Below are 13,492 nucleotides of genomic sequence, written 5' to 3'. Positions count from 1 at the left end.
ATAATGTTCTTCCATACTTTTACCAAATGTCTTTTTTGTTGGTACACTGGGGGTTGTTAGTGAGTGATGTTTGCTCAGATTAATTAAAATTTATTATGAGAAAACACATTTCAAATAACATTTTATAAAATCAACAGTCACAAAAATCTTCTCTCAATCCAGAAAAACTCAATTCCAAAAGAGAGGAAAATATATGTGTCCCATGTTAGCAGTGTCTGGCTTTGAAAATAAATTGAGGATCTGCATTTCTGCTTTATTTAAGAGAGCTTCTAAACAAGTGAACAGATTTACAATAAAAAGAGGTATGAAGAAGGGTAACCACCACCGTGTCTACAGTTTGTTCCAGACACGGGATGTCCAGGAACAGGGACCAGGGAGTATCCAGAGATGAAGGGCAGAAAGGGCAGATTGGTGCTGTACCACAGGTATTAATAGCCCACTTGCACATTCTATGCCACTTCTCGTGCAAAATTTGTCTCCTCCTTAAAAGCAACATAATTTTGAACATGTAGATTTGCTGCTTCCATCTCTGGATATCAAAAGAATAATGACAAACTTGAAGTATTAGATGACCACCTCTCTGTGAAAATTAAACGTTATAAATTTAAATGTATTAAAATTCAATGAGACACTTAAAGGAAAAACACAAGGACCTATTTAAAGCTAATTATGTTAAAGTTCAGTCTAAATTAGTAAAAGCCTCACTACTGAGTAGAGGTGTAGATGCCTAGGACAGAATAGTTTATGTTAAAAATAGCACAGTCTCTAAACTTGGGTGCCTATACAGTGGTTTGCCTACATATATAGAAATACAGATACCTGAATGACACAACACTTTACACATTTACCAAATGTTCCCTGACAGCTTCATCTAGATGTAAGATTCTCAGAATGCAAGAATATTACAAAGGACTTCAAAGATTGGAAGACCACCTGCTTCCAAATACTCATCACCCATGTTAAAGGTATGAACTTCCTCCTTAAAGCCTAAAAGAAAATATATAACTTGGATCAAGACAGGGATTTCTTAGTTAGGTCATCTCTTATGGGAGAAAGATATGAAATCTTACCTGTGTGTTTCTAAAAGTAATACCTGAGTGAAAGCTTTCTGTTTCTTCAAGCTGGAACTTTATAATCAAAATATAGAAAGATTTCAGCAGACTTAACCTTCTGAATAACTGATATATAGGGACTCAAGAAAACAGGGGCTCCCTTTCTAAATATACACATTTTAATAAAAGAAGAAATAGATGGGAAGACTGAGCAAATGAAAAATGGGAGAGATATCCTTGGGGGATAAAAGAGATTTGAGCAATATGTGTAAACACATCACAGATGGTACCTGTCTCCAACTAGGATTCAACATATTTCATCCAAGAATGCTGCTGGAGGGACCACAGGACAAAATCTTCTTTCACGTATGTCATTGGGCCTAGGTCCAAATTCTCATTGGAAGTAACCAGAAGAATAACAACTGTGATGGATGGTCATATCCTATTAGACTCGCTTATTTCATTCCTGAATGATCCCTTTAAAGACACTCAAGAGGTGAAGAAAGAAAAATTACTGTACTTTTGATGGCAGCAATTAGGCTCTATATTTGCTTATACAAGGATTAACTTCCCTACCTTCTCCCCATCACTGAAAAAAAAGGTACAATAAAACACCAGATGCCATAGTGATGAATAGAAGTATTTTATCAGTTCAGATCACCAGAAGAGAGGCCAGAAAAGATGTAATTCCTTATTTATTCAAAGAACAAAAATTGATCAGCTAGTAAATGAGACACACTGAATGTTACTGGATAAGGAGGGATAACAGGGAAGTCTTTATATCTGCATGTGACTAGGTGGACATCTGTAGATGGAGTTCTCACTTTCTAAGGAATACTGCAAATCTGCATTACTGCCTTGGAACGGCACTAATAATTTATACCTTGCACAACTGCTCTGAACATTTGGGTTTTTAGTTGCCTATATGAAAATTTCTTCATTTTAAAAATGGCAGGGTTAGAAGTATAAAAACAAGGAAGAGGTATCCCAGTGTTTTCTTTTTGTTGAGGGAAGAAGGGCTTGTAATTTTTAAGAATTTTGAACAATGGAAAACCTGCAAGTGATCACACAGTGAATATATAGCACCAATTCTGTTACAAATTCTGTTAGTGTAAGGGTTTCAGATGCACCCCTCTAACCTTCTTGAGTAATTCACAATACTGAAAAAGAATAAAGACGTGAATGAAGTCAGCTAAAGCTTGCTGCTCCCCAACTTGCTGTACAATGGCTGCATGGACCACAGAAGCGGTCAGAAGGATTAAGACTCTCCAGAAATACTACACAGCACTTGTCTTACTTTGCACATATTTTTGCAGAACAACAGAGGGAGAGCAAGGTAGTGCCAGATGTTTGGGAGAGGTGAAGCAGAAACTATGCATGGATTCAGTAAAGATTAAAAAGGGTCTAGTTTTCTATAATCTCATAGTCCGTGTGGGATGCCAGGACACATCGGGTGTCCAGGAAACATTTGCTTTGCCTCTGTAAGTAAATAAATCTAAGATATGATATTGTGTTCTTATTATCTTACATCTCTGCTCAAAAACATATTCTGCAAGAGCACTACACAGAGTAAATAAAACAGCCTAAGATGAATTATTCATCATGTATCTGTATCTACTCATTATTCCTATAAAAGAAAAATAACTCACTTCCAGAGTCCAAAAACCGTCTGTCTGCTCAGAAGTTGTGACAGTATTATTTTTGCTTTCCCCTTCAAATCACAAGAAAGATTGTGTATCAATCTGCAGCAGAGACTAGAGCCATATCAGGAATGGAGTGTGACATCTTTTTTATACTCTAAACCAGGACTAAAACCACAGGTAAATGGATTCAGCTACCAAGGGGCTGGACTACCTTACATACAAAAGAAGAAGAAGAAAACTCAACTCTAAGCAAAATTTGTCTTCTTTATCCTTTGAAATCCTGCCATACAAGCACACTTACAGAACTGACGCCAGTTCATTGCGGAAGGTTGTGGCTCCTGGCAGCTCCTCAGGGCCCTGAGGACCATGATCTCCTGCCCCTGCGATGGTAACACCTCCCTGTGTAAGCACGGATACCATGAGGGCATTGCTAGCCAAAGCCTACTGATGACTCCTACATTTCTTTTACTCAGATCTCCTTGGGCCAACCAATTCAGAAAGACCCTACACATACCTTCCTTCAGTCGGTGCATCCCGAATTCTACAGTGATTTGGGCGCAATAGACCTCCCGGGTTTGAACGCCACCTCCACAAAGGCCAACGCGCGTGTGATGGCGAGGGTCCTGCTGGTCAAGGAGGAGAGACACCTGGCAAGCTTTCCATTCAGAAGTCCTCCAGGCAAACCTTTGGAAACAAAAGAGACCAGATAAAACAAGTTTTTGAAAAGACTATGGGTGAGGGAGCGGGACTTTATTAGATGACAAAATACAATTGGTTTCATCTTTATAACATCACTTCCCAGTTCAAAACAGCGAATGTTCTGAAACGTTTTGAATGTTAAATTTACAAAGGTTAAGTATTTGTTATTTGTCTGGAGTACTTGTGTAAAATTTTTCACACAGCACTAACCTCCAAAGCGTTCCGAAACACTAAATCATCCTGACAAACCCTTTGTGCAGGGCGCAAAGAAGGAATGAAGATTAAGAGGTTCGATTAAGTGCAAAAACTAGTTTTCAAACATGTGGCTCAAACCACTAAACCACCTCTCTCTGCCAAGAGCTGAACACCTCACTCTGAAATGCACTTAATAGCTAAAACCCCACATACATCACCAGAGCTCCAAGTACTGGGCAGCTCTTCTACAGGTGACAGCTTTATAAACGCACAGGGTGCTACCGATTCCTTCAAGGGACTGGGTGAAGTAACTCAGTTCTCTTGTTTCGGTTTCCAGAGGCTGTGATACACAGCAAGCTCTAGATAAAAACATTTTCGTTGTATATTCACTTCACACCTACGGAGCATTAATGGTTTTCAGGGAAGGATAACACAGATATGGGAATGCTGTACAGACAATAGTCACTGGCATGAACCAGCTTAAATGCCAGGAAGTTCTTAAAACTATAGGGAAAGCAGTATCGTGTACCAGCGCAAAGCAAAAATTACTTGCCCATAATGTCTGAAAATGCAGAGCATGTTTCTAATTAAACAGTTTTCACAGGCATAATTAATTTTGATTCACAGGTCACAGTATCAGTGGAGTAAATAAGAGACCGAAGTCTTTCTCCAGCATCCCGAACACAAACCTTAGGCAATATTGCTTTTATAACCAATCTGTTCAAACTTCTGCTGCTTTATTCCTTTGCTCCTCTAAATTTCATAGTTTACTTTTTCCATACCATTTTTGTTGGTTTTGTGTAATGTAAACAATGTAAAGTAATTTCCTTCTTTTACCCTCAAGATAAATGCTCTCTCCTCTTAGGGCAGATCCACGGTTGTTAAAACTACATATGTTTGTTAACCTGCCGACTGATCACCGTCAGCTCAAGCGCAATGGGGCACCTCAGCAGAAAAAACCTTGCACGTTGTAATTCTGTGTATTCTCCATAGCAAGTACCTGCTCCTGACTACAGCTATGGCACAGAAATATGCATCTCAAAATTATATGGCAAATAAATACATTAGCTTGCCTGAGAACACATCAATGTTCTCTTAAATTCTTCAGTTGTAAACATGTGCATAAGAATGATTTCTAGCCACAAAGCACTTAGGAATTTTGTAACATGCTCATGGAAAACATTTGTGAGTACTGCCAATTATCTTCAATTTACAGGTACTTTTCAGGTGAGCTGTCGTGCTCTCTTAAATAATCGACAGTATCATGTGCAAATGTGGATTCACTCATAGGGTTTATTACCAACAGAGAAAACAATAAAGAACACACTTTTCACATGACGAGCACGAAATACCTGTACTCACACAACATATAAAGCACAGCCATGAATTTTTTCTTCTAGTTGTTCATCCTGGCAATTCCTAATTGCATTTCTTGGCCCTGCAGTGTTAAATGCAGCCTTGCTCTTATAATAAAGGCAATGAAAATTGCTCTTCATCAAACATCAGGTGAAGAGGATTCCTCCTCCATACCACTTCAGGACATCGTGCTCTTCAGGTCTACACTTTCAGAACTAGAAGCTTAAATATAGAACACATGCATCTTTCCACAGCCACGGAAATAGTTGGTTTAGGGAAGTATTTCTTCAAAGAATAACTGGCTAAAGAAAAAGTGATTGTCAGTATCTGGCTTAGGTAGTCAGCCATGACCTCTGGATCCTAAAGAGTCATTTGCAGAGGTGTGAGAGCACCTGCTTCTCCTATTCAGCGTGAGCTGTGGGAGTTAACACCTATGAAAACTGGGCTAGCGGTGATTAAAATTATGCAAAATAACTAAATCTGAGCTCAGAGATAATTAAATTTCATCAGTCCCTGAACCTAAAAAAAAAAAAAAAAAAAAAAAAAAAAAAAATCCCCTTACATATTTTAAGTGGATACTGTGCTACAGGGCAGATCAGTCTTTAACGAGCAGCTATCGGGTGCTCCGGCCAGCGCCAGTTCCGCTGTGAGCAACTTAAAGCCTCAGCTCCATCAGCCCATTTTGCTTTTTCCCAGCTGGACGTGCTCTCAGCTGTCCAGAGTTTTCTGGCAACAAATCCTGACCCCTGAGCATTAGTTGTTTAAAAGTGCACATTTTCACAGCCACTAACAAGCCCGCTGCAGCAGGAACGTATCCAAGGGATTGCTGTCCCACCGAGCAGGAAACCTCACGCGAGACCTTTCCAGCGGACGCAGTGACCGCCGGCAGCTTCATCCCAGACTCTTTGCAGGGTTTTAAGCAGCGTGACCGATACTGGGTATTAGTTTGCCCATCTATGGTCTACACTAAAGACAAGGAAAATTAACATTACTTAATGAAGAGAAACTGACGGTATAATCTCTAGTTAAATTTAATCAGAAGCTTGTTAACAGCCATATAGAGACAACTGGCTGGCAAACACCTGAGGGTTTTTTTGTTGCTTTGGCAGCCTCAAGCCAATATTTGCATTATTAACAATATCCACAGTGGTAGTACCACACGATTGTAATTTCTCCAACTGAATGAAGATGACCGAAGCCACCAATGTTACTTTGGACATTCTGTTGGTAGAGCAGACCATACCAGAGATCCACTGTACCAGCATTAAGGAGTCCATGCCATCCAGTCACCTTGTTCTCTGTCCCCAGAGGGTGAAGAGAGTGATAATTCAGGATTTGGAAGGGACTTTATACATTTGGTTCATCACAGCTGGTCAGCTTCAGTGTACTCTTATGATCCCTACATCAAAACATCTCGATGATGAGAAATGTCAATAGATTTAACATCTCATTTTAACTCCTACACATATCTAGTTAGATCGACACAAACTCAATATAATTACAGTCCTAGCTGTGACCCATGCTTATCTATAGACCTATTTCTGTAGCTAAAAAAATCTCAGTCTTTCCCTTTGGTTTCCCAATAGGCTTGTTACACTTTTTGACAATAATGTTTGTGTTAGAGGAGGTCTAGTTACTTCCAAAGGTTGACAGACCCCATTGCCAATGGTTAGAGGGCTAGCTAGATAACGTCCCAAATGGGGACCTCCAGAATTCAGAGTTAAATCAGTCTGCTTAAGGAAATGGGCAAGCAAAAACTACTAGTTTAGAAACATTAAAGTAAGTGTTTGGTGTATCCCAAGTGCAGCCACAGGAGAAGTGTCCACCATGGAGCTGTAGAACCAAAGCTTCACCACGGGTGGATCTGAAGGGAGGAAATAAAGCTGCCCAGCGGTTCCAAGGCCATCGTGTGCTCAAGATCAGTGAAGGTCAAAGGGCTGAAGAGTAGAGTTGCTACAACTCCCAAAGCGTCACTCCAGCCACCTACCAGCACGGCTCACTGAATTTCCTTTCAAGTCTCTTCTACTTCGCACTAATGCTTGATCTTTAATTGGGACACATAATGGGCCTCATTTACAAAGTGATACCATCACACCCGTATCTCAGCAGTAACCTCAAACCTTTTGAAAAAATCAGGTCTTAAAACTTTCCCATTTTCCATCATTTAACTTCTGAAAAGCTTTGAATTTCCAACAAAGCAAAGAGGGTTTTTTTTTTCTAAATCCCTGTCTTGTAACATAGCAACCACAATCAAAATGAAAGATTTAAAGACATAATCATAATTCTGGAAAATCTATCTATTCCCAGTGAACATGAAAGCTACACATCAAGGATAAAAATGATATAATACATTGTTTTAAAACTGATGACTCAGTGACAGCTATGCAGCAAACAAGTACTCAATATCTTTCCAATTTATAGTAACCTCTTGGTCTCTTTAGTCTATAGGACTTACGCTCTTAGCGCTTACACAAGTTTTATACCTGTATATACCCATTGACTTTAATTGAACTAACCCAAATTTATATCACAATAAAATAGAATCACCTCCTATGTATTTACACTTTTTAAGAGCTTAATCTAATCCCTTCAGGACAACCAACCAAAAGTAAAACAAAGCACAAAGCTCTGGCATCCTACATGCTGTTAAAGTGCTTTATTTTCTTGCATTTAAAATATTGATTAAAGAAGTTATTGTAAACTTCAGCCACAAAATGAAAAAGCCTTCCCATTTAACAGCAAATTTACACTAATTGCCATGTACCTGTGATGGGACCTTGAACTTGTAGCCTTGCCATGGACACAGAGGTAATACTTAACAGAGCAGTTTTGAGGCCGATGCTATTTTTCTTCCCCTCTGGATCCTTTTAGGAGGCTGGAATTTAACTTCACCCATCTTCCCCTGCTGCATAGAGTTCTGCAAGTGCTACCTCTTGAGCTGCTGCTTTTCTGTTTCGGTGGATATGCCTTCATTCAGTCATGGGGTGCTCCCTGCATTAAAAAACAGCCTCTACGGAACCCTCTTCCTTCCTCTGCTCAGAGACTTGCTCTCTTTCTGGTCTATGTCCTCACCCATTTTCTTTGCCATGCCTGGAACATGCTTTGGAAAATTCTTGCCTAAAGAACAAAGCTAAAAGAAAGGCTACTTGTCTTAAATCAACAAAAAAAACAGCAAAGAGCATATTTCCAGGAACTGGGAAAGTAAAGGACTCATCTTAAAATATTCTAAGACTAATCTGATTAGGCAAACACAAGCCAGAAAGAACAAACCAACAGTTTGTGTTAAGACCTGACAAATGAAGGAGAGAGCCTATTATTGCTGATACTGAAATCTCGTTAAATTCATCATCTTCTTGTAAGAGGAAGAAAGAAAAGATAACTGTATGGTAAGCCTCAGAAAAGCCACAGATGAGGTAGCACATATTTAAGGGGAAAAAAACATAATCTTTCTAGGTATTACACTGCAGAGAGAACAAACTCAAATAAGGAGAAGAAGAGCAAAGACTTCTTATATTATTTCATAAAGATTAACACTACATTCCTCTATGGCTGACAGCTACTGCTTTCCAGTCCGAAGTACATCCAGTATCTTGGTCATCAATTCCCAAATACAACCACCAGGCTGTAAACTATAACATGGACTGATAACATCCTTTACTAGCTGCTGATGCTTAAATAATATACTTAACAATGTTTGACTGGTGTACATTAATACAAAATTCTGGTCCGCACAGCCTTACGCCTGGCAGACCCACAGCACATACTGCAGCGTTCCAGCTTTTCACTCCTGCAGTATTGAATGGTCAAATCAAAGTCTATTAACCAGGCGTTACTGTAAAATTCTCCTCAACACTGCATAGTGTGAGTAGGTCATAGCCTACCTCCTGCATTTTGAGTTATTACATCCCTAAAATAGCAATTAACTAAGTACTAGAGTTTTGTTTTGGTGTTGGGTTTTTTTGTTGGTTGGTTGGTTTGTTTGGGTCTGGTGTGTTTGTTTGCATTTTTTTTTTCGCAATATTTTCAGTGGCTCTATTAGTCTGTAAGTCTAATGTCATTCTTCTGTCTTAGTCTATCAGGCAGTTTATACTAGCTCACACTGGAGGAGCGCAGGTATGGCAGAATGGGGAAGGTTAAGATTTCACAGGCTCATGAAACCTGGGTATAGCAGTGATACACCAAAAGGACAACAAGTTCCCTTCTATAGCAAGAGTGACACCTCCAGAAAATTATCAGTATTATGCAGGTTCTCACGTTCTGGGCTCTCCTGGCTCTACACCAAGCGGCTACAATCCTTTGCACTTTAATACAGCGCAATGTCAAAAAGTAAAGTGAGAAACTAGGGACAGACACATGTCTGTTCTCTCTCTGATTAACCACCAGCCGGCCTAACCCCAGTCAGGTGTCACCTGCACCCACGCTCCCCTACAAAATCAGCCAGACAATGTGTTAATCTATTGTCTTTAAAATTGATGTGCATTTGGGCAGGAGCAAAAAAATCACTCTGTAAGAGCGTTTTTGTAGGATGTAATCAAGCAGTGGAATTTTTTTTTTTTTATACTTTCTCTCTTCTGCTAGCAGGGTGCATAAAAATGATCAGCATTTGATTTTGAATGAACTCAACGATACAGACACTTTTACAGGTTACGCCTTCCTAAGAAATGTATCTTGCAAAGACTTTATCAAAGGTTTTGGTGGTATTTGGCAAAGCCCCAGAAACTCATGACTTGAGCACTGAATAGACCTCCTATTTAACAAACGCATTCACAGACTGGGAGATTTGTCTGCACGCATATAAAATTTTATCAATCTTGAAGCATTTTACAGTCAATCTCAGAACATGTCACATGAAAAATTAAGCAGTATTTTTTTTTCTTTGCCAAGCAAACTAGCAACCCCCTGTGCTAGCCTGGCCAAGCAGAACAGCATGGATTTGCAGACCAGAGAGGCAAGATGCTCACCTTCCATCAGAACAGAGTTTCCCATAAACCAAGCAAGCACTCAGGGACTGTAAAGTTTCCCATTTCAAAAAATACCTATAGGGAAGCTGAGTCCAAGCTATTACCTCTGATCAGTTGCCATTTTCGTCAAGGAGGACTGGGATGTTTTTATGGAGAGATGAAGGGGAATCATTAAATCTTACGTAAAAATTACAGTTTCTAAGCCAATAAAAGCACAGCCATGGAGACCTGCTCAGTCTCTTGTGCAGCTGAGGAAATTCTCCAAAACAGCAATCAGTACGAAAGTCCACTCAGAGGAAAAGAATATCCGCTCTTGATTTTTAAAATATAAACTGTAGCGGGTGTAATTTAAAATTATTCCTACATATAAGTGTAATTATTGTAATAGCAATAACGATAATAGCAATTACAAGAATATTACTAACAATAAATAATACCACTAATCATGGTTAACAATGATCAAATCAATGATCTTTTAGACACGGAGAGAAAGCATGACATGCGACCTGGTCCGCACACAGACACTGTGAGGAGAAGCTTCCTTCTGCACAAGGCAGGCATCAAACCGAGGCTTCTTCACTTCCAAAAAGCAGGCTAAAAGCACCGGCTGTACCTGGGACAAGGCTGCAGCAGCTCCTTCCCTCCTGCGCCGCATGCTTCCCTCTCCTCCAGCTCCGGGCACGGCTTCCCGGCCCCCACGGCCACACTTCGCACGCCACGGCGCCGGCTCCGAAACCCCGGGGAGAGATGTCCCCAGGCGCAGGCCTGCGAGCAGGAGCTCCAAGGGGACCACTCCATCGTCTCGCAGTCTTTAGCGATGACACAGGACCTGAAGGTCAACGGCACGGGATCTTGCACGCAGAGGCTGCGATAAGAACACAGGAAGACAGTTGAGGAGGTCTCGCTTAAGAAACTTCTTTCTTTTCAACCCAAACGCCCAAAATATTTCACCCTAAGTCAGGGTCTAGCCTTAGACTAGAAGAAATCCACAGTCACTTGGGGTAAATCAGAAGATCTCCATCAACACCAGTACAATGAAAGGAAGACGAGCTGTAACGCAGTGCACGTAATGCATTTCCAGGGAATTTTGGGTGCAGTCTTGCATGCCAAGCAGTCTGCAAATAATATACCTCATTTATTTCAAGTTAAAGCAGATGCAAAAGGCTCCTGTGAAGTTAGAATTTTACAGTTTATCCAGGATGGAAAATAAAAGCCAAGCCCAGGAGAAACGTTGCCACCAGGAACCATTCCCATCGCCCTGTGCACAGGACTAGCTGCCCACCATCCATCCAGGTGTCAGCATGTCCTGCAGAGCAACTCTGCTCTTTTAAAAAATAACTAGTCGCACAGTAAGAAACATGTTGGTAATGCGAGGCCGCCACCAAGTAAATGCTGTCAAACAAGGTTCAGAGGGTTTCCAAACCTGACAAACCATCAGAGACCAGGGAATGCTGCAACTGTGCCTGTATCTGGGGACTCGGCTACCCCTGCTGACATTAGGCCAGGATCCTCATTCATTTTTTACATCAAAACACTACACAAGGCCAGAAACAATGGAAAACGAAATTTTAAGAGCTGCTGAGCGTTGAGGTTTGGCATCAAGATACGAAGTCTGACAATAAAATTTTTAAGAGTTCCAAAGTTACAACAGCTTTTCACAGTAAAGTACAGCAAATAAAGCAAACACTTCTGGGAGAAGACAAACCCCCAAACTGAGGCCACCAGCCTTCCTTGCTGCTCTGCTTCATTCGCAGCCAGCTGATGGCTGAAATAGGTGTCTCCTGAGAGGGACCCCGCAGAGCATGGCTGCTTCTGCTCCAGCTCACCCCAGCTGGAGAGCAGCCCCAGAGTCACCATCCATCTCCCAGAATGGGAGAGAAACCTTTGTCGCCTCTCAAAAACCTTAGAGAGCTGAGGTAGCAGCACAGGAAAGGATATACCCAAAGAGGACTGAGGTACATACGAGCAGAGACGTCACTGGAGCACCATAAAGCATGGGACGGGGCAAAGAAAAAAAAGATGAAACCCAGAAAAAGTAAGGGGTCACCAGGAGAAAAGGAATGAAGAATTTCTGTCTAGTGTCATACTGATTGTGCAAATTGGCCTCTGAAATTAAGACCATACATGAACTCAGTGTGAACCCTCTCCAAATTTGTCTTCTCCACCCTCCAGTTGCTCATGGTCAGGCTTTTGCCAACTGTAAGGAGCAAATGCATGTAACACTTGACAGGTGTAGAATCCAGAGCTGCTGCCAGGGAACTGGTCATTACCTCATCTGGTGTTACTTACAGCACAGATTGACTAACCTGACTTTCTCTAAAGAAAATAGACCAGGGCAATCATTTCAGGATTGCAGGACAGTCTCACAGGAGGAGCAGGGAAGATAAAGAATATTTACTCACTTCTCCTCCAGTCTAGAAATTGGTCCTATTTTCACAAAGGTCAATAGGAATATTCCCACTGACACCTGATCAACTTTGACTAGATCCTCAACTAGCAAAATACAGCATTTAGAGGCTTAATTTTATACTTCAAACTAAAAAAAGTGTAACAACTTTTTGCCTCAGTTTCTTCACCCAGAATAAAACTCAATCTCACAGGTGCTGTGACTACGAATTTACTCAGATTCATTTTAACAACTTTATAAAGTAGAAACAGCTTGTGCTATACCTCCCTCAAAATAAAATTATTCTTGCTTAAAACTCAAAAAGATTTCTCATTCTCTATTATATGTCAAATGCAACTGACTGCAAAGCTATGTCTGGTACAATATATCAATAATACTGAACTAAGGACTGAAAAGTAATAATCATCACGTCTGTACTTACTAATCCATGGATTTTGAGTCTTGTTTGGAACATCTGGTTAGGTGGAGTCACATGAATGGTAACTTTATTTCCCTTTTAATACTTTTTCAACAGTTACCAGACAAGCCTGCCATGCCACAATATTAACAAGAAACAAGAATTGCTGATTTTTGGTAGATAAAATAGTAGCACGTACAAATCACCATCATAACTGATTATGCAAGAAAACTAGAGTTTATCTAAGAATGCAGTGCGGAGGGTAACCAATCTCACATGTTAAAGAGTGAGCAAAACTTCAGATACCACTACAAAAACCCAAATCCATTTTTGGGTTTGCACCACTGCAAAGGAGACTTAAGTCTGGCCTGATCTTTACCAAAATACTAAACAAAACAAAGCCTTTAAAAATCTGGTTTGGGGTCATCTTTAAAATTAATATTGCTAGACCCAGTTCTCAGAGAGACAATACCTACCATATCTCTCCTAATGGATTCAAACCTATGCCGACACTCAGGCCACAACAGACCGTCACTGCCCACCAATCTTCCTTGCTATTTGCAAAAGCCTTTCAAGTATGCAAAGACTGAATAGCTTTTTTTTTCCCTGAAAATTCCTCCACCATTCCTACTACAAAAGGCGAAAGAGATAACTTTATTGACCTGAAGGTGAACGAGAAGCAGAGCTGGCAATTTCCACCCTTCTGCTCGTGTAGATGTTTTTGAGAGAGAATTACATGCAGTCGCCTAACAGAAAGCAAATCTAATTAACTTGTACCTACT

At 40.4% G+C, this 13,492-nt stretch overlaps 1 protein-coding gene across 1 annotated transcript in view; it reads right to left on the bottom strand.

Annotated features, from left to right (window-relative positions):
* Positions 1-13,492, bottom strand: part of THSD7B (thrombospondin type 1 domain containing 7B) — a 314,098-nt gene that overhangs the window by 187,133 nt on the left and 113,473 nt on the right. The window contains exons 5-6 of the mRNA XM_065637807.1: positions 10,520-10,771; positions 3,210-3,379 (exon numbers count right to left, since the gene is read on the bottom strand). Of these exons, the coding sequence (XP_065493879.1) occupies positions 3,210-3,379; positions 10,520-10,771 (422 nt within the window). The remainder of the gene's footprint in view (positions 1-3,209; positions 3,380-10,519; positions 10,772-13,492) is intronic.

The sequence above is a fragment of the Caloenas nicobarica genome, chromosome 6, assembly GCF_036013445.1.
Source record: "Caloenas nicobarica isolate bCalNic1 chromosome 6, bCalNic1.hap1, whole genome shotgun sequence".
In the NCBI taxonomy this organism is placed as follows: domain Eukaryota; kingdom Metazoa; phylum Chordata; class Aves; order Columbiformes; family Columbidae; genus Caloenas; species Caloenas nicobarica.
The sequence above is the reverse complement of the archived record's forward strand: the minus strand, read 5'-3'. Positions and strand labels throughout refer to the sequence as shown.